Source organism: Canis lupus, chromosome 37 (assembly GCF_003254725.2).
Source record: "Canis lupus dingo isolate Sandy chromosome 37, ASM325472v2, whole genome shotgun sequence".
NCBI lineage: Eukaryota > Metazoa > Chordata > Mammalia > Carnivora > Canidae > Canis > Canis lupus.
The window spans coordinates 7817892-7839392 of NC_064279.1; the positions used below are offsets into that span (position 1 = coordinate 7817892).

General features: G+C 34.6%; 1 protein-coding gene and 1 long non-coding RNA gene across 3 annotated transcripts in view; one reads left to right on the forward strand and one right to left on the reverse strand.

The window, feature by feature from the left end:
• Positions 1-21501, forward strand: part of PLCL1 (phospholipase C like 1 (inactive)) — a 327967-nt gene that overhangs the window by 236626 nt on the left and 69840 nt on the right. The window contains exons 1-2 of one of the 2 annotated variants that reach the window (XM_025442017.3): positions 16999-17106; positions 18123-20597. In XM_025442017.3, coding sequence (XP_025297802.1) covers positions 18177-20597 — 2421 coding nt within the window. In that variant the 5' untranslated portion in view covers positions 16999-17106; positions 18123-18176. Of the gene's footprint in view, positions 1-16998; positions 17107-18122; positions 20598-21501 lie in introns of those variants that run through there. The other variant, XM_025442016.3, reaches the window with a different exon arrangement.
• LOC112656633 (uncharacterized) overlaps positions 1-21501 on the reverse strand; it is a 48379-nt gene that overhangs the window by 14710 nt on the left and 12168 nt on the right. The window lies entirely within an intron of this gene.

Sequence of the window (21501 nt, forward strand, 5' to 3'; positions counted from 1 at the left end):
AACACCACCTAGGGATGATAACATGAAAGTGAGTGAGTGTAGTGAATTCATTATGGATTTCCTTTGTAATTCTTTCCTGATAGCAGTGCTAATTAAATTTAAATATGTTGGGGTGTCAAGTTTCTTTTTCTAAGAGATTAATTACAGATTAGTCTCAAAGCTATTTGTAACTTACCATGCTTTTTTCATTGTAAAATGTTTAGAAAAAAATGCTGTTTTAGGAAAATGATTATAGATTATAAATGATTTTATTAAGTACATTATTTCCCTGTCATTCTACCAGTTTTATAATAATAAATGATTTAATGTCCTTTTCCACTGATAATTTAAATGAGAACTAAGAGATGAAACATTATTTTGAAACAAGTTTAATTTAATTGACTCAGCACGGTTTGGAATTTTTGCTGCCTGTGATCCTTTTATGATTAAATACTAAAGAAAAATCTGTAATGTGAATACTTTTATTTCTTCACCATGGGATTCACACTCCCTGGGATAAATCCTTTTCAGAGAACATTAGTAGACATATTAGAAATTTATCCTCTCAGGAGTTGTACCAGTTTCATCAATGAATGGGAATTTGAAGTCCTTTAGTAAGACTAATGGCCTAATATACAATAATGACAACAAAACTCCCACACAATTCAAACTGTCTTTTAAATATCTTTGTGTTTAAACAAATTGATGGCCTAGAGATCAGTATGTGTTAATACAGAGTCCTGCAAATGGTGTGATGTTCATCTTGTTTTTAAAACTGCTGAGATGAGCAAGTCTAACTATTTCAAATTTTACAGGGTTGTGTAAACTCTCAGTGCCAAGAAAACAAGCCACCTGGCAGCTTTTTAAAACAGTGAGCCAATACTTAAGAATATGCACCAGAATTCACTGTTAGAATGTCAACTGAATTTGGCTCAGATTTACATGGGATATGACAGCATTTTTATTCTAGTTACCATTTCTTATTTTCTTATGATTATATTCTCATGCTGCAAATTATATTCTCATGAAGTAATTTCTAGTGGTAATTGAGCAGATTTAGTGTACTTTAATATATTGACAACCATTATATTTCCTGAAAGTGCAAAAATGACTCAGAAAGATACTGTTTTGGGATCCCTGGGTGGCGCACCGGTTTAGCGCCTGCCTTTGGCCCAGGGCGCGATCCGGGAGACCCAGGATCGAATCCCACATCGGGCTCCCGGTGCATGGAGCCTGCTTCTCCCTCTGCCTGTGTCTCTGCCTCTCTCTCTCTCTTTCTGTGTGACTATCATAAATAAATAAAAATTAAAAAAAAAAAAGAAAGATACTGTTTTAAGTGACATTTAAGATAGAATATTGAGTTCATTAGTTGAATTTCCTAAGTTCACAAGGTAATGTAGGGAGTTAAGTATAGTTGGTAGAAGATTGTTCTAAGTGGTAAGGATGGACAGACATTACTCTACGCATTGGGATAAGAAATCTCTATTAAAGAAGAGATTTTATAGCTGTGAGTTAGGTTACAAATGAAAGATTTTGTGCACTGGGATATGTTTTCTGAAGATAGGAGAGTGTGTTAAAGAGGACAGAATATAAAGGTAAATTTGGAGTCACATATCTAGAAAAGAAAATAGAGGGTTAGGCTAAGGCTAGTTATGGAGAATTTTGAAGGCTACACTTTGTACTTCATGAAAATGGTTGAAATTTTTATAATTAGTATGTGTGCTTTGAAGGATTAAAGTTCTTGTAACCTATATGGAATTCCTGCTGAATGTATTTCTTTGAAATGTATTTAAGTCCTAATTTAATACAGCAGATTTGAATCTCATTATTGGTGGAGTGCATTTAATTGAAATCAAATTGATTTAAACAACTAGTCAGGAGATCTCAGTTTAATTTCTTTTCTTTCTCTGGGAACATTCATCTACTTATATCCATTCTCAAAGCTTAGAGGTAGCAAAAGTTTAAGAGGAGACATACTATACGTTCTCATTTAAATTGATTGTTTAAGTAGTTATGAGATTAATTTCATAGATATATTATAAAATTTTATTGTTTTGGAGATTCTTTCCACCAAGGCTAGTTAAAGTCAATAGTTCTAAATGTAAGATTCTAAAGTAATTTCCAAATCAAAGGTTTATCAGGATACTTAAAGGATATTTTATTATACTGTAATAGGGATACATTGACCAATCCCAAGAATAGTAAACATTTAAAATGTTATATTTAACTAAAATGACATTGGTATAATATTTTAATAAAAATACTTTAATAAAAATAAAAACACATGCACTTTGAAATTGTAACCATTTTAGTTATACCTCAAATAAGTCTGAAGATAGTTATCAGTAATTATCTCTACAAAGTATAACTTTCTGATAATTAATGAGGTAATTATAAGACTGTTTCTATGGAAATATCTTTAACATGTTTCCTCATAATATATGCTAATATATGTTAATTTCAAATAATTTGAGCAATACAGAGAACACTAATTCCATAATTTTGCTCATTTCCCCCTAGAGATAACTACTACCTTTGGAATATATTCTTTCAGATTTGCCATTTATAATTAATGAGATCTCATACTACATGTACTTTTTATAATACCTACTTTTTAAGTACACAACACACACACACACACACAGATTTATCATTTTAAGATTTCTAGATCTATGTCATCCATTAATAGTACTGCATATAATCCTGTGGCATTAATGTACCATAATTTATTTTGCCAGTCCTTACTGAGGATAGGAATTTATTAGTTTACTTGTAATTTTTTAATATTAGCAACAGAGTGGCATTGAACAGCCTTGTACTTATATCTTTGTTTTTGTACTTATATCATTTGTTCAAATATTTTCTTAAGATAAATTTTTAAAAATAATATTGCTAGATCAAAGTAGATGCATCCTTAACATTTTATTTTATTTTTACTTTTTTTAAGATTTTATTTATTTATTCATGAGAGACATAGAGAGAGAGAGAGAGAGAGAGAGAGAGAGGCATAGACAGAAGCAGGCCCATGCAGGGAGCCTGACCTGGGACTTGATCCTGGCTCCAGGATCACGCCCTGGGCTGAAGGCAGCGCTAAACCGCTGAGCCACCTGGGCTACCCCATTCTTAACATTTTAAAACATATTGCCACATTGCCTTGCAGAAAAATTGTACCAATTTATATTCAATTTAACATTGAAAATTCCCATTTTCCCATTACCTTACATTTTTTAAGCTTTGATATTTTTACAGGAAAAAATAATAATTTTGTTATTTCATAGCATTTTTTGTAAAATGTGTTTGAACCTTTTTTCATATAATTTTGAAGCAGTCATATTTTGTGAATTTATCTTTTCCAAAATTAGTTTGTGAACACTTTATGTAAGTTAAGAAAGATTTAGCAAATATTTTGCATTTTGTGGATTTTTTTTTTTATTTGGTTTTAAGTTTTTATGTGATCAGTTTTTATCAGTGCTTTCCTATGTGGTATCTGGCCTTGAATATTTTTTAAGTAGAGATTTTTCTCCACTCCAAAATTATACAAATATATGGTTACATTTTTTTTCTAGTACTTACATGTTTTATTTCATCTTTAATCCTTATAAAATTATTTTTTAGTCTGTCATAAAAGGAGAATCTAGGGGTTTTTTTTGTTGTTGTTCAAATGGGTAGTGAATTTTTTCAACATTAATACTTAAATAATACTGTTGCCTTTGTTATTTGAAATGCCACTTCTACCTCTACCTCTTGAAACAATCCCACTGCTTTTTATAACAATTTTTTTGGTATTTATCTGCTAATTAGTGGAATTTACCAATCTTATCTTTCAAGTAAGTATTTTTTATGTTTTCATTTATTTGATCCTTCTTTTTTGACTTTAAATGAAATAAAATTATACATATCTTTGCACATATTTTGTTAAATTTGTTCTTGGCTGTATTGTAATATCTGTTATTAATTCGAGTAGGAGTCCCCTCACCTCTACCCACCCATGCTATTACATTTAGAAGCAGGCTGATGTATGAGACAGCTATTAAGATTTATTCATTTATTTAGAGAGAGAGAGGATGAATGGGATGGGCAAAGGGAGAGAGAGAATCTCAAGCAGACTCTGTGCTGAGTGTGGAGCCTGACTTGGGGCTCAATCTTGCCACCCCAAGATCTTGACCTGACCTGAAACCAAGTGTTGGTGGCTTAACCAACTACAGCACCCAAGTGCCCCTAATTTTTTAATATTTACATTTTATTTTGATATCATCACTTTTATTAGTTATGATAATTTTTCAGTTGATAATTTTGGATTTTCTAGGTAAATAATTATAATCTCTGCAAATAATAATGTACTTTCACCTCCTTTACAATATTTTACACTTAATTTCTTATCCTTGTCTTATTGCTTTGACTTAAGTATCCAAAATTATGTTCACATATAGAACAAATGGTAGGTTTTTTATTTTGTTTCTTTTTTGTTTTAATGAGAATGCTTCTAAATTTTTACCAGTTGGTATGATATTTCCTCCAGGATTCTGGAATAAGATTTTGGTCGTCTTAAAGAAATTTTCTTCTCTTTTCATTTTATAAAGAATTTTGCTGGGAATTAATGTTGTATTTTATCAATTGCCTTTTGGAGAACTTATAGGTAAATCCTATAGGTAAATCCTATTGGTTTTTCTCTTTTAACCTATTTATTTATTGAAGTACATTGGTGGAGTATCTAATGTTGATCCATTCTTACAATCCTGGAATAAACCTGACTTTTTGAAGGATTTATAGCTCTTTTAATATATTGCCTTTACTTATATTCTTAACTGAGATGTAACTAAAATTCTCTGTTTTGCAATATTATGCTTTTCAAAGCGATTTAGCATGCTTTATTTCCTTTGATCCTTGAGATAGCTCTATGATTTAGGCTAGGAATTATATTCTTTTGACAAATAAAAACAATAGACATAGAACTTTTGTACAGTGTCACGTAAATAGGTGGGGATGGTGAGAGTAAAATCCATTAGTCCCCAACCCAATGCTTTGGGGAGAAGAAATTTAATTATTTCAGTAATTTCTATCAATAAAATATGGACTCTGAGTTTTATTGTCATAAATAAAAACTATCCTTACACAGTTTTCTTTTACATTTTTCTAAATTAAGATAATCATTTGTCTCATTTCGACCAAGGTTGCCCTCACTAAGTATCAGTGTGGTGGGCGGTTGTAGGATGGTGGGGGTAGCATTCATCCTAAGAGTCTCTGTGTTGAGAATATGCATTCTCTGAGATCTGTCATCTGTTTGTTGCACATGGACAGATGTTGACATTCAGTTAATCAGAGTCATACAATAAGGATTAAAGTGTTAGATGGTTCTATCCTATTGCGGAAGTTATGGATAAAACTTGAAACCTTTAATCAGATTCATCTTGATGTTCAGGTCAAGTTGGCTGTTTGAGCCAAAGCTTTTATATCTCTAAGGTCATTAATCCTGAAGGACATATTCTATTAGCACTACAAGAGAGAAAAGGCATTAAGGATATGTTTTTACATTGCATTGGGTCAAGAGAATTTCTATTTTATTTGTGGTTCATTGATCTACCTTGTAAAAAGTTTACGGATTTCTTTTAGGTATTTATTACAGAAAAAATATTCAATTGGGAGGTTTAAAGTAATTTAAATGTAAGTTTTAGAATCTATAAAGACAATACAAGTGCAAGAAATGGTCCATTTGTTAATATATACATATATTTATTAAATGGCAGACTAGACTTCTCCAGTCCAGGAAAATTTGATTTAGTTTATAAATGAATTGTTTCTTAAGTTTGAATAGAATTGTAGTTTTATTAAATTGACATTTAATCTCCATGTCCCAAGTCACACAAATTTATAAAATGTTTTAAAAAATAAATTCAGTGTTTTTAAATTTCCTGTAAGATTTTTTTCTTACTGAGAAACGTACATGTATCTATTACTATATAGTACAGTGGCACTGATTCCATTTCTAAGAAATATTTTTAATAGTTATGTTTTACACATACCCTAATTAGAATTTATAGATGATATATATACTCTGAAATCTTGTCCTCACCAAATATTGCACAAAAAACTATGAATTCCTGGAAGTTGGTCGTTTTTAGAATTCTATTTTTGTTAATAAAACTTTAAGCTCTGAAGCAAGGCTGATTATATCTCTTATTTCCATTTAAACTGAAGATAACTCAAAAAAAAGAAACTAAGATAACTCTGATTTTCTTTTTTTTTAGAATTAAGAAATAATTGGCATATAACATTGTATTAGTTTTAGGTGTACAACATAATGATTTGAAATGTGTGTATTTATGAAATGATTACTAGAATAAGTTTACTTAACATCCATCACCACATAGTTACAATTTTTTCTTGTGATGAGAACTTTTAAGATCTATTCTTCTAGCAACTTTCAAATTCTGAATGATTTTTTAATTTTTATAAACCTGTTTCTGAAACTATAGTAACACTATGATAAAGTGGTAGAACTCAATAGTATTGAAATATGCTTTTCACTTTTAATTATGTTTTATTCAAATTTAGATGATTAAAGGAAATGCCAAAGTGACTAAAAATCAATGTAAATAATACATTGATGTCTAATATTTGATGGTAAATATAAGCATTAAACACTGAAAAGTGAAAAGTCACAATGAAGGACAAACTATTCTGTGAACTGGTTATTTAGCACCAAAAGAAAAATAGAAAATTTTGTCAGGAACATTTTTGAAATGGGATCTATTTAAGAATGTTCCATTCCTGTTGATATTTTGATTTTTCAGGTAAAGTAGTATAAGTAAATATGCAATATTAGAATGAAAAAATCATGCATGCACAATTATGCATTCAAAATTATGTGTAGATTTGGGTTTTTTTTTTGTTTTTATATATATATATATATATATATTTATATGTATAGATTTGAAGGCCTACCTTATTATTTATCAATTTCTGATGGTTACCTTAATAAAGCATCAAGTTTTGTGCTTATACCTATGAAATAATAATTACATTTAATGTCTATAATAATACACTGAAAGTGATGCATTACATACAGGTATTAAAAGAATACATTTACTTATTCTTCGTTACAAGGGCTTAATTTAGGGACCATGCCATACTGTTGTCCATAAAGAGCACCTCCCATGAATCCTGTCACCAGAAACAACAAAGTCTCCCCTGGCATAAGTTCAGCCAGATTCTTAGGCCCTGCTGTGTGGGGAGTCTCGCGAGAAAGCACAGAATCCTATCTCAGTCTTCAGGCCCACTTGGTTCTTGGCACCGATGAATTGTAAATGTATTTTTTTTTGAGTGTGAGGTGGACATCTGTCTTCAGGGGACAGGACTAAAAGCAGCATGTCATTCCTGGGAGGCCACTGAATAATTGTTAAGTAACCTTTATTGGTGTCTACTTCACTTTGTTCATATTGGCACTTCTGAGGCACAGTAATATATTATCTTGGGATTTATAATAAACAAAATCATGTATTGCGTGTGGCAATTGGGGTTCGTTGAAAAAGGTCATGTTTTTGACTAGAAAAATGGGAGTGTTAATGTTCCTTGTAACTGTGTACAAAGTAGTGGATCGTGAAGGTTACAAGCAGAGATCAGTAAGATTTAAGTGAGAAACAAGGCCTTTTCCATGGCAACAGTTGACACTATAAAGGAACATCTATGCTTGTGGACTTGAGGGGAAATAAGAGTTGAGAATAGAAAGTCTGTCAGTCAGTGAGGTTTCACAACAACCAACCTCAGGGTTTGTGCCCTAATGCTGTTAGGGAAAACAGAAATGGCAGCAATCAGTGAAACTATAGGACGAATTGAATGTTGGAGACATGGACATTCTGTCCATGTCCAGATAACCAGCTGTTACCTGTCCGGTTTCCCTGTGGCCAGGTCTCCTCATCTACATGGACTTAATTTCCATACAGGTGAAAAAAATTCTAACAGGTGAAATAGTCTTTGATTTTTATCTGTCACTGTTGATCTGTAATGAACAGTCAATTTTTATTGGGTTTTAATGGTTTTGCTTCTTGAGTGAATCACAGAGATGAAGCATATAGAAGAAGGTCAAGCAAAAGTAATTCTTCACCTTTACTGTTGTTGAATACACATCATATCAGTAGGTTTATTTATAAAATAAAATAACATTTTATTTTTTTAAAGATTTTATTTATTTATTCATGAGAGACACAGAGAGAGAGAGGCAGAGACACAGGCAGAGGGAGAAGCAGGCTCCATGCAGGGAGCCTGACGTGGGACTCGATCCCGGGTCTCCAGAATCTCACCCTGGGCCGAAGGTGGTGCTAAACCGCTGAGCCCCCCGGGCTGCCCAAATAAATAACATTTTAAATATGTAAATCAGGATATGGTATTCTTTATATTGTGATGCAAAGAGGATATTATGGTGTTATTTATCATTATCAAAAATCTTATCATTTTTTGAATCAATTTCTTCCCAGCTTTTGTTAAAGATTTCAAACCAAAGCCTTGTTATTTTGAGACAAACATTATTGTCTAGAGGAGGACAAAGAAACCTTTGTCTCAAAAATGAGAATGATAGAATGTGACTCAAAATTAGCATTAAGCTAATTTTGCAATTCCAGTTATTTTAGCAGACATTATAAAATTATTAATCTACTGAAAATCTGGTACTATTGTCATTAATAATTTGCTTTACAGTGTGACTATTAGCAATTACAGTAGTGCCCCCTTATCCTCCAGTGGATGCCGGAAACCACAGATAGTACTGAACCCTATGGATAACTGCATTTTTCCTATACATACATACCTATGATAAAGTTTGGTTCATAAATTAGGCACAGTAAGAGATGAGCAATCACAACTAATAATAAAACAATTGTGACAACATACTGTTATGAAAGCTATGTAAATGTGGTCTCTTAAAATATCTTATTGTAGTACTCACCCCTCTTCTTTCCGTGATGATGTGCGGTAATAAAATGTCTATATGATGAGATGAAGTGAGCTGAATGATGGAGGCACTGTGAGGTGGTGTTTGGCTACTATTGACCTTCTGACAAAAGGTCAGAAGGAGGATCATTTACTTCTATATTGTGGTTAACTGAAACTGTGGAAAGTGAAACTGCAGATAAGGCGGGGGTGGGGTGGGGTGGGGGGGTAGGGGGACACCCTACTAGGGAGCATGGCAACAGGATCTTGGTGTCACTAAGCCCACTGATGCCATCTTCTGGGTTCCTGCAGCAAACTTTTACAAGCCACACTTAGATCTTTCTAGCACATCTAGGAATAATGGATGCTCTTCCATCTAGGAAGAGCTGTGTAATTTAAAATTATATTGAGGTTCCATGTGGAAGTTGTATTCGTTTTCTTGTTAAATGGCAATGCTTTTAGTATTATTTTACCTAAGATCAGCTTTATAGATTTTGAACATTTCATTTTTTATTTTTATTTTTTAATTTTATTTATTTATTTATTTATGATAGTCACACAGAGAGAGAGAGAGAGAGAGGCAGAGACACAGGCAGAGGGAGAAGCAGGCTCCATGCAGGGAGCCTGACACGGGATTCGATCCCGGGTCTCCAGGATCACGCCCTGGGCCAAAGGCAGGCGCTAAACCGCTGCGCCACCCAGGGATCCCCGATTTTGAACATTTCAAAGCTTAGTTTGCCTCTTGTCTCCTTTTAATTATCTCAGTAAAGGCTCTAGGGTTAAAGATATAATTTAACTATATATAATTACTATAGTACTTTTGTTTAATATTGCCCTTGTTGACTCTTTTTCCCCTCCCTGGTCTTGGTTATCAAGCATTCTTGATGGTATTTAAAGCTGCTATTTATTTATTTATTTATTTATTTATTTATTTATTTATTGTTTGAGGATTTTACCTATTTATTTAGTAATCTCCATACCCAACGTGGGGCTCAAAACCACAACTGTGAGATCAGAGTTGCATGCTCTACTGACTAAGCCAGCCAGGCACCCCTGTTTTTGTTTATTAAGAAGTGTTGTTGTATGCTTTTCTCTAATTACCAAATTTGATAATTTTTGTCAGTGTTCTGCTAACTTTATCATTTATAAAAACTTGTACATTAAAAAAGTGATCGAAAGAAGGCATTTATTCCAGGCAACATTAGTTTTGGGATTAATGATTTTTCTAAGAACCAGCCACTAGGACAATGCCTAGCACATAGTAGTACATGAAATTTCTATAAGCTAATGCCCTATTTTGAAGTAATACACGGGACACGGATAATAAGAGTCATACTTGCAGAAAAGCCTGGATAGAAACCATGCAGCCAAAGAGCTTGAGATAATTTTTATTGAGTCATTTCTTAATGAGTTTGAATGAATGACTGCAGTGATATTTAGAACAATGGAACCTTCCTCTGGTCTCAAAACAAATCAGTGGTACTGAGAACCTACCCTGAAATGGACTCTCTACACTCTGTGCCCACGTTTGCCTACAGAATATCACTTATTTTTACTTTCAGGTGAGAAGAGTCATATAAGAAAAGATGTCATTTTTTTAAAAATAGAAAATATCACTTTTCAGAATATTTAGATTGTCACTGGCTTCCTATAATTCAGCTAGTTTTTATCCCTGCCACAGTGTATACGTATCAGAGTGGGTTTCCTAAAGAAGATAGCTTTAGTTTAGTGTATTTTGTTAAATGAATCACCTTTTATAAATGAAATACATGTTAAATACAGACATAAAACTTAATTTGGCAAGAGATATGTGCCTGCATAAGTTAGCATTGCCTTTAATAGATTGTGTTGAATTATAAGGTGTTGTAGAGAATTAATGTTTTCCTTATGGATAATAAAACAGCTATTCCACTTACCAGCGAGGCATAGGGAGCCACCAGGGAGAGCCAATGGTACAGAGAGCTTGGGTTAGGCCTCAGCCACTTCTCAGCAGTGATATCAGGACCTTTATCCCCACTGTACCACACACATAGTGACTTAAGGTGGGTCACATGATATTAATCATAAGTAAGTCATGTCACCTGTTGGTGACTTTACATTACACAATTTGAGTTTACTGTGCGAAAATAGCTTCGGAAACTTTAATGTGGATTGAATGGTATGATTCTACAGTTGCAACCTTCCCTTACCTGAAACTTGAAGGTAACAGGTAGAATGAGGATACCACCTCCCCAACTTCTTAGAGTTTTGTGTAAAGAGTTAGGCCTTGTATGTGGAGAGTGTGTTTTCTCTAGACTGCCTAATTGCCAAACGTGGATGTAGATTTGGGCATTGGCCCATTGGACGGGATATATTTTATATATATATTAGATAACATGTATATATTAGACCTGATTTCCATTTCTTGAACTATCACCAATACAAGTTAATAAAGCCAGCATTTTTGAGAATAGCCTTCTTCTGGATGATCACTCTTGGCCTCTGCATGCTGTTCTAGTCTCATTTGGAGCCACTCTACCCCCAACTTTTGCTAGAATCATCCTGGCCTTCTTTCTTATCAAAGAACATTTATACCTGCTCCTCTCCTTCCCTGAAAACCCTTGCTCTCACCCTTGTCACTGTCCTCACCATCTTAAAGGCAACATAGGACATTCTCTCATCAGTTACCAGCAGAGATTTGAATAGCTAAATCCAGTAAGCCATCTTAACATCTTATTTTCCAGCACTCACTCCTTTAATTAAGTCTGTTCTTTGGCTTCTTTGAGAGGTCATGCTCCTGGTTCTCTTATCCCTCAACCTTTATATTTTAAGTCTTCTTCTCTGCCCAGTCTTTTCATCTAGATGTTCCATAGTCATCTAAAATTCCAGGGCAGCCCAGGTGGCTCAGGGGTTTAGAGCTGCCTTCAGCCCAGGGCCTGATCCTGGAGACCCGGGATAGAGTCCCACGTCGGGCTCCTTGCATGGAGCCTGCTTCTCCCTCTGCCTGTGTCTCTGCCTCTCTCCCTCTCTCTCTCTCTCTCTCTCTCTCTCTGTGTCTCTCATGAATAAATAAATAAAGTCTTAAAATAAAATTCCACCTTGGCCCAAAGTAAACTCTGTGTTGCTCCCATTTCACCTCTCCTGGTAGTCCATATCTCAGTAATATTTCTACTCACCTCTCACTCAAACCAAAAACCTAGGAGTCATCCTAGACCCAGTCAAGGGTTTTTTATTTTACCTCCTATTTTTTTTGATATTTCTCACCTCTCTCCATTCCTTTTACTAGTAATCTACTTCAAGCAATCACGGTCTCTTTCTTTAATGAGTCAGCAGTCACCTATAACACCATCCTCAGTGCCATCATCTAGTGCACATCCAGAGTGATCTCTTTAAGATAAAAATTAAACTTTATCAGTTTCTTCAAAACTCTACAATATGCTAGTCCCTAGAATGTAGTAAGCATACGCTTTACTGTTTGTTAAATGAATGAATGAAGACTGGAAACCTGGGGCCTCTCAATATCCAAGGTTGGGGCTCATTTGGATTCTAGATTATATTGTCCACAATCCTTGGAAGGTTTCATGTATCTACCAGATCTTTTTTCTGAATTTTGCTTGGAGGTTCATAAAACTAAAATGAACAGTATAGTGTTAAGAGCTCATAGGTTGTCTATAAGAACAAGATAGAAACCCTGTGGTGAAAATAAGATATATGTGCCTATATTTTTGCTTACCTTTTAATTATAATCTATTAAATTTTATATAAAGACTTTATTAAGAGAGCTCTTCAAAAATAAGTGTTTTACCCTCATACAAAAAGAGAAAAATGAATGCCACTTTAGTGTATCTGTATCTATAGAGCTGGAGTTCTGCATTAGGAAAAAAAGCTTCCTTCTAATTAATTTGACAACTGATGTTTGATTGCTAATCTTTAAGGTTTGTAAATTTGTTCTGTTTTAACAAAGAACCATTTTGAGCTGTTCATTTAAAAACAACCTGCCAAAAAAGGGAAAAGAATATATGATGATATAATTTGATATTTAAACATGCTCATCAGGTGAGAGGTAGCAAAATGTAGATATGTTTCCTTTACTCTTAAATTTGTATTATAATGCTTTAGTTTACTCTATTTTGTGTGGTAAAATTTATATAACATAAAATTTTCTACTTTAACCATTTTAAAATGTACAGCCCTGTGACTTTAGGTACACTCACATTATTGTATTGCTTTAGTACACTTTTTTCTAAAATTATTATATTGAAATAATTCAATAGTTCCATTATTAAGACCCAAAAATGGTTGCACTGAATAAGCTAAGTTGCCTCTGCAGCTCATCAATGTGTTACTGAAGAAAAATGATTTAATTTGTTGAGTGTTTGTTAAGGAACTTGCAGTATATCCAGCCTTATTGGGGTCAGAGGACAAATGCCAATGGGAACTTATGGAAACAAGTTTATTAGTTTGGCTTATTTGAACCTTTTTTTCTAATTTTAGTTTAATAAAACATATTTAGGGGTCTATAAAGCTTTTACTGCTGTGTAAGAATCTCATTTAATCATGATTGGTATCCTAGTTCTAATACTGGATAAACAGCGATGTTGTTAGAAATTAATGAAAAATTTTAAAAAATAAAAACAACATTTGGCCATTTTCTCCTAGTATTTTGATATTATTTCTAAGACTAAAAATCAATCTTACATCATGAAATTAGATAGAAATTATGATATGAATATATTAGAAACAATGCTCATAAGCATATCAATGTTTTGTATTGCCTTAATAAAAGAATAAACATTTGCCTATTACTTACTTTGCTAGTTTGTGGGACTCTTCTTTTTTTTTTTTTTTTTTTTTTTTTTTTTTTTTTTTTAATAGTTAAGAGATTTTTTTTTTATTGGTGTTCAATTTACTAACATACAGAATAACACCCAGTGCCCGTCACCCATTCACTCCCACCCCCCGCCCTCCTCCCCTTCTACCACCCCTAGTTCGTTTCCCAGAGTTAGCAGTCTTTACGTTCTGTCTCCCTTTCTGATATTTCCCACACATTTCTTCTCCCTTCCCTTATTTTCTGTGGGACTCTTCTTGATTCTGACAATTAAGTCGTTTAAGAAGACAGTAGATCCCAAATGTAAAGTTTTATCTTACCTTAAATGTTCAGAGACCATATAAACATAATTTGGTTTATTCATTTCATTATTTAAGTTGTTTAAATGTGTTCCCTTCCTGTGAAATGATAATTTGGAAACTTGAACATAGAATGCTAGGCAATAGAAAGGATTGAGTTCAATGCCTGACTAATTCTTGCACCCTGCTGGAAGAGGAGGCTAAACTTTAATTTAGGGGACAGAAGAGTCATAATGTGCTATCCAACAAACAAATTTTGTAAGCTGCTTTCAGAGAAATTTTGAGGGTAATAAGCACTTTAGCCTCTTCCTTTCATCCCAGAGTAAAGAAATTTAGCTTTAAAATAAATGAAAAGTCCTCATATTTTATAATAATCTCCTTATAATAATCACCTTATGACCAGAGGAGTCAATTCAATTATCTAATGAGCCAGAAGATGACAAGAGCCCACTAGAACTAACAACAAACTTTGGTTTTCTTGGAAAGTGCCAAAAGCACCTGTCTTTCCAGTATATAGATAACTGCAGTGGATTTTTTCTCATTCCATCATCACATATTTTTTTGTATTTATCAGCAAGAAGATCTATCACCAACACTTCAAATTTTTTCATTTGGGAATATCTCTTGTCTGTTTGCCTGAACAGTCCCCCCCTTTCCACACTAACCTGCCAAGATCTCGAGTGGAGCAGAAATGTGGAGGTGTAGGGTTCGACAAAGAGGCCATGGTTGTGATGAAGCTCAGAAGGAGATTTGGAGTTGCCCATCTTCCCTGTCCACTGAGTACAATTCCCAGCCCCCTCCCCTCTCAACTTCTCAGAGCTAATGTATAGCATGACCACTGGGGGAAAACAAACAAACAAACAAAAAACCAGACTTGGAGAAATATCAGAGTCCTGAAACTTTTCAAGCATATTTTGAATAGAAATAATCCTGGCTCTAGTCAACAGCAGACAAATGAATTATTTTTCATAGGTGCTTTGTCCAATTTTTTGCTCATTTGGAGGCTTATAGTAACTTTGGAGTTTGTCCTTCGTGAGATGACAACCTAAGATTATATCTTTTCTGCCTGTTACAAGTTTTAAGGCATTTTGGGATAAGTTTTGTAATCATGTGGAAATTGGGGGTCAAAGCAGGAAATAAGCATTTTGGAGCAGGTCAATTCTTTCCTAGGCTAGATAGAAAACATTTATCTCTTGAAGGCTTATCTTACTAAGAGAGATTGTCTTGATTTAAGGAGATAGTACCATAGAGAAGAGAGGTTTGTAAGAAAAAGCTTTTCTGATAGCAGTACTTTTGTTCTTGTGAACAGTGGCTCAAGCCAAGAGTGAAGTGTTAAGACTGTGAAGGTTGGTATGGTACCATATATAGAGACAAGAACTATATACATGCATTTACAGCAACACTAATTTCCCACTTAAGGTTTGTTAGAAACTATTAGAGGTTTTATGATTCTATTGACAGTAATCCTACTTGGAACATGATCTGCTTTATATAAAAATAATGTTTTGTGAAAGGTCTCATTAGCTTAAAATTTGCCTAGTCAAATGGTAGCTTTAAAAGCTGAGTCACAGTCTAATTTACTATCACAATTCGCAGTTTCCCTCTTTATTTTACTTGGTAGATTAATCCCATCTCAGCAGTGCTATTAGGTGCCTGCCTTTATAGTGTGGGAAAATACACACATACGTCTGAAATTTTTGAGCATGTGGGTTGTGATGAATTTAAATGTGTCCTAATAGTGCAACTGCATATAAACAGCTGCAGATTTATACTTGTTTTTTAACTTAAGGATGAGGAATTTGACTACTATGGGATAATTAAAAATAACAACTCTCTGGTAAAGCAAGAGATAAATTGTTAAATGCCAGGCCATCAAGAAACAATATTCTGTAATCTGTACAGATTTTTTTTTATTCTATATAAATTGAGTAATTTATATCTTTGTCACTTGAAGATCAGATATATTTTTCAGTTAATGAATCATCCCACCGACATCCTATAACTAAAGCTAATTTTGTTTTCTTTTCATGGGCAAGGTTTTAGTCAATTGAATAATAAATCATCTTGCCTTTTCTTGAATCACAGAATAGGGAGGCTCTTCTAGTCAAGATCACAATTAAATAAGGCCTTGGAGGAGAAATTCAGCACCCTGTTTTAAAAGAATGTCAGTGAAGGAGACAACCAGACTACTTTGGTCAAACTTTTCGGTGCTTAAAATAGTAATATCATGTGTCTGTTTTAAAATATTTTCAGTTTATCACTGAAGATTTGTCTTAAATGCTCAGAGGTCAAGAATGAATCAACTTCTTGATAACCCCCCAAATTCTGGTCAGGTCCTACAGTGACTAGGTGTATTAAGAAATGTTCCTCTTCTTTCAAAAAGATTAACCTTATAAGCACTTACAGTATACAAAGAATATTCATGTACACTTTCTTTTGAGTCTCTCAGCAGCACTATTATATACAAGGATTATTGATTCCTGTTTAAAAGCAGAAATTAAGATTCAGAGAGGCTAAATGACTTACCCGAGGTCATATATCTACTGAGTGGAATAATCACAGTTTGAGACTAGTTATTTTTGCATAAGGACAATGATTTTTGCATTCCACACTTTGCTGCCTCTTCAAAATGCTTATAAAATCAAGCACTGTACACATGCATTAAGGTGTTTTTGCAAAATTTGTTCCTGGGAGAATTATCTGAATTGATGATCTGGCTGGGAACATGATTAACTTTAATCTATACTTTCAGAGGAAAGTATAAAAAATATCCAGTTTTAAGTGGCATTGGTCAGATGTTCAGTGTAAATGAATTGGGAGTGGTAAGTAGAGAGGGTAGTCTGGGACTAAGATGACATCTACTAACCTATGAATATAAAGACGAGACTTGTAATTTGGGAAACACAGTATGTGAGAAGGCCTAGATACACCCAAGAAGGAAACAGCCACAAGAAATAATTAACCTGCTTAAGTCACACTAATCTGAACAGAGAAAGTTTAATGCCCTGTCAGAACTGTAGTTTGATGAAGGGCAAAATGGGAGGACACAGGGAGTCTGTGAGACTAGGATCCAACGACACTTCAAGAGAGGGATAAAAGGTAAGGTGGAGGTGTTCTCTGTGAAATTCTATGGCAAAAGACTTGGAAATTTATTTTACATTGGAAAAACTCAAAAGTTAGTGGAACATTCAAATTTCTCTTTGGTTCTATGCTGTGGCTGCTAATAGCATTATACCAAAATGCAGGTTTCAATTCTCATAAGGTTCATCCAAACTGTTTACGTTAGTCTGAAAATTTGCTCTAGTTAGAGTCATTTGTCTGCTGTTAGTTTCCAGTCTGACTTTCAAGATACATTCTTCAAAATACTTTGGGGAAAAAAAAAAGTGACTTTTAGTTAAGTATGTTGTCCTTTTTGATGTAAAGCTTATGAAGGTAAAAATCTTTTATTTGAACTAGTTTTATTTTATTTATTTATTTTTAAAAATATTTTATTTATATATTTGACACAGAGAGAGAATAGTGCTCAAGCAGGGGAAGCAGCAGGCAGAGGGAGAAGGAGAAGCAGGCCACCCCCTGCCCCCCGCCGCATGGAGCAGGGAGCCCAATGTGGTCTCCATCCCAGGACCATGGGATCATGACCTGAGTGGAAGGCAGATGCTTAACTGACTGAGCCACCCAAGTTCCCCTTGAATTGGTTTTAAGTATAAAACTTAAACTGTTGCTAAGTATAAATGAGGAAAACTTTAAAGAAATCTACCATTTATTCTTTCACATATCTGTAGGGATTTGAGTTAGGTTGTCAAAGTACCAACACATAGAAGTTCTTAGGAAATCTGCTTTAATGAACAAATGAGTGATCTGTAGTTAACTTAATAGTAGATTTTATTTCAAAGAACGCTAGGCATTTGAAAAATAAGTTTATTTTCTGAAACTAATAATACCGATTTTCTCAGCAAGTTTTCTTTTCTGGGATAATGAAAGTATGAATTTTAGGCTAGCCTTCAGGTCCAAATCACCATAATATCTCAATGGAGTCTGAGGATTTCATAAAGTGTTACTGAATTTGTCTATTTTTCTAAGGAATATTGAATAACTATTTTCAAATTATTTTACAGGATCCTTCAAACCAAAAATGCGGTGGAAGAAAGAAAACAGTGTCTTTCAGCAGCATGCCCTCGGAAAAGAAAATTAGCAGTGCGAGTGACTGCATCAGCTTCATGCAAGCTGGCTGTGAACTGAAGAAGGTCCGGCCAAATTCTCGTATTTATAACCGTTTTTTCACTCTGGACACAGACCTCCAAGCTCTTCGCTGGGAACCTTCCAAGAAAGACCTTGAGAAAGCTAAGCTTGACATTTCCGCTATAAAAGAGATCAGACTGGGGAAGAACACAGAAACATTTAGAAACAATGGCCTCGCTGACCAGATTTGTGAGGACTGTGCCTTTTCCATACTCCATGGGGAAAACTATGAGTCTCTGGACCTAGTTGCCAATTCAGCAGACGTAGCAAACATCTGGGTGTCAGGTTTACGGTACCTGGTTTCTCGAAGTAAGCAACCCCTAGACTTTATGGAGGGCAATCAGAACACACCAAGATTCATGTGGTTGAAAACGGTGTTTGAAGCAGCAGATATCGATGGGAATGGGATTATGTTGGAAGACACCTCTGTAGAGTTAATAAAACAGCTCAACCCTACCCTGAAGGAATCCAAGATCAGGTTAAAGTTTAAAGAAATCCAGAAGAGCAAAGAAAAACTAACCACACGAGTGACGGAAGAGGAATTTTGTGAAGCTTTTTGTGAACTCTGCACCAGGCCAGAAGTATATTTCTTACTGGTACAGATATCTAAAAACAAAGAATATTTGGATGCCAACGATCTCATGCTCTTTTTAGAAGCTGAGCAAGGAGTCGCCCATATTACTGAGGATATGTGCTTAGACATTATTCGGAGATACGAACTTTCCGAAGAGGGACGTCAAAAAGGGTTTCTTGCAATTGATGGCTTTACCCAGTATCTGTTGTCACCAGAATGTGACATTTTTGATCCCGAGCAGAAAAAGGTTGCTCAAGATATGACCCAGCCATTATCTCACTACTACATCAATGCATCCCACAACACCTATCTCATAGAAGACCAGTTCAGGGGCCCGGCTGATATTAATGGATATGTTAGAGCTTTGAAAATGGGCTGTCGTAGCATTGAACTTGATGTCAGTGATGGTTCAGACAATGAACCGATCCTTTGTAATCGAAATAATGTGACAACACACCTTTCCTTTCGAAGTGTCATAGAGGTGATAAATAAATTTGCCTTTGTTGCTTCTGAGTACCCACTCATTCTTTGTTTGGGAAATCACTGCTCCCTACCACAGCAGAAGATAATGGTTCAACAGATGAAAAAGGTCTTTGGCGATAAGCTCTATGTAGAGGCGCCTTTGCCATCAGAAACCTACCTCCCATCACCAGAAAAATTGAAAAGAATGATTATTGTGAAAGGAAAGAAATTGCCTTCTGACCCGGATGTTTTAGAAGGAGAAGTAACAGATGAAGATGAAGAAGCGGAAATGTCTCGAAGGCTGTCGGTAGATTACAATGGTGAGCAGAAACAAATCTTGCTGTGTAAGGAGCTCTCTGATTTGGTATCTATCTGCAAGTCTGTTCAGTACAGGGATTTTGAACTGTCTATGAAGAGCCAAAACTATTGGGAAATGTGTTCATTTAGTGAAACAGAGGCCAGCCGAATTGCAAATGAATACCCAGAGGATTTTGTAAATTATAATAAGAGGTTCTTATCAAGGGTCTATCCAAGTGCCATGAGGATCGATTCCAGTAACTTGAATCCACAGGACTTTTGGAATTGTGGCTGTCAGATTGTGGCAATGAATTTTCAGACTCCAGGTCCAATGATGGATCTTCACACAGGCTGGTTTCTTCAAAATGGAGGATGTGGTTATGTTCTACGGCCATCCATCATGCGAGATGAAGTTTCTTACTTCAGTGCAAACACAAAGGGCATTGTACCTGGGGTGTCTCCTCTAGCTCTTCATATCAAGATCATCAGTGGTCAGAATTTTCCAAAGCCCAAGGGAGCTTGTGCCAAAGGAGATGTCATAGATCCCTATGTTTGTATAGAGATACATGGAATTCCAGCAGATTGTTCAGAACAAAGAACTAAAACTGTCCAGCAGAACAGTGATAACCCTATTTTTGATGAAACTTTTGAGTTTCAAGTAAACCTACCTGAGCTGGCCATGATTCGTTTTGTTGTTCTGGATGATGACTACATAGGGGATGAGTTTATAGGACAATATACAATACCATTTGAATGTTTGCAGCCTGGATATCGGCATGTGCCCCTGCGCTCTTTTGTGGGTGACATCATGGAACATGTAACCCTTTTTGTCCATATAGCAATAACTAATCGAAGTGGAGGAGGAAAGGCACAGAAGCGCAGCCTGTCAGTGAGAATGGGGAAGAAAGTTCGAGAATATACCATGCTCAGGAATATCGGCCTTAAGACCATAGATGACATCTTTAAAATAGCAGTTCATCCCTTACGAGAAGCCATAGATATGAGAGAAAATATGCAGGTAGGAAAAATCCCAAGCTCTTCTTTCCTACTTTTACTTCTTACAACCCCTCCCTCACCAATGAATGTTGTGTTTTACTAGTGATCTGACTCCTCAAAAAATTATCAGAAAAGTTGTATAAACCCATCTACCGTTGAATTAAGTGTTGCCTGTGATAAAGCAGATACATTTTATGTATCAAATTGTGAATGAACATTGGGTTAAATTTAGCCTGAACCAAACCAGTTAATATAAATGCTTTATATATCCGTTAAATATCCCTGCCATATAACCAATATGGGGTTATGTATATGAAACAATGTGAAAAAAATAGAATGTAAAACAATACATATGTGCAATATATAAAATATCATATATACAAACAGACAATACTAATTACAAGTATATACGTAAAATCTGTGGATATGAACATGAAAGGGAATTTGAAGTCATATAAACAACTATAATGCCTATTAGGTTATTTTAGTTGTTTAAGTGAATGACAACAATAATAAATTGCTCCCCGCCAGAGGAAACACAACTAACCAACCAATATTCAGCATTTGAACTTGTTGAAAACTATGTCATCTTCTCTAAGAAACGTGGTTTAATTGGAGGAACATGGGTTCCAGCTTAAACTCTATCCCCTTGTGATCTTGAGCAAATTATTTCAGATATCTGATCATCAGTTTTCTCCACATGTGGTAAGAAAAATACTAATACATCACAGAATTGTTATCAGAATTAAATGACAATATATGTAAATTGCCCACTCCTGGCATGTGGAGATTCAACATTAATTTCCTTCCCTTTGTTAATGCTTATATTCAGACAATATCTTTCTTCGATATTATAGAATATAGTTATTCTAGGCTTATGTTACTGAGAAACAATCAAACAACAAATACTAAGTTCCTGCAACGTG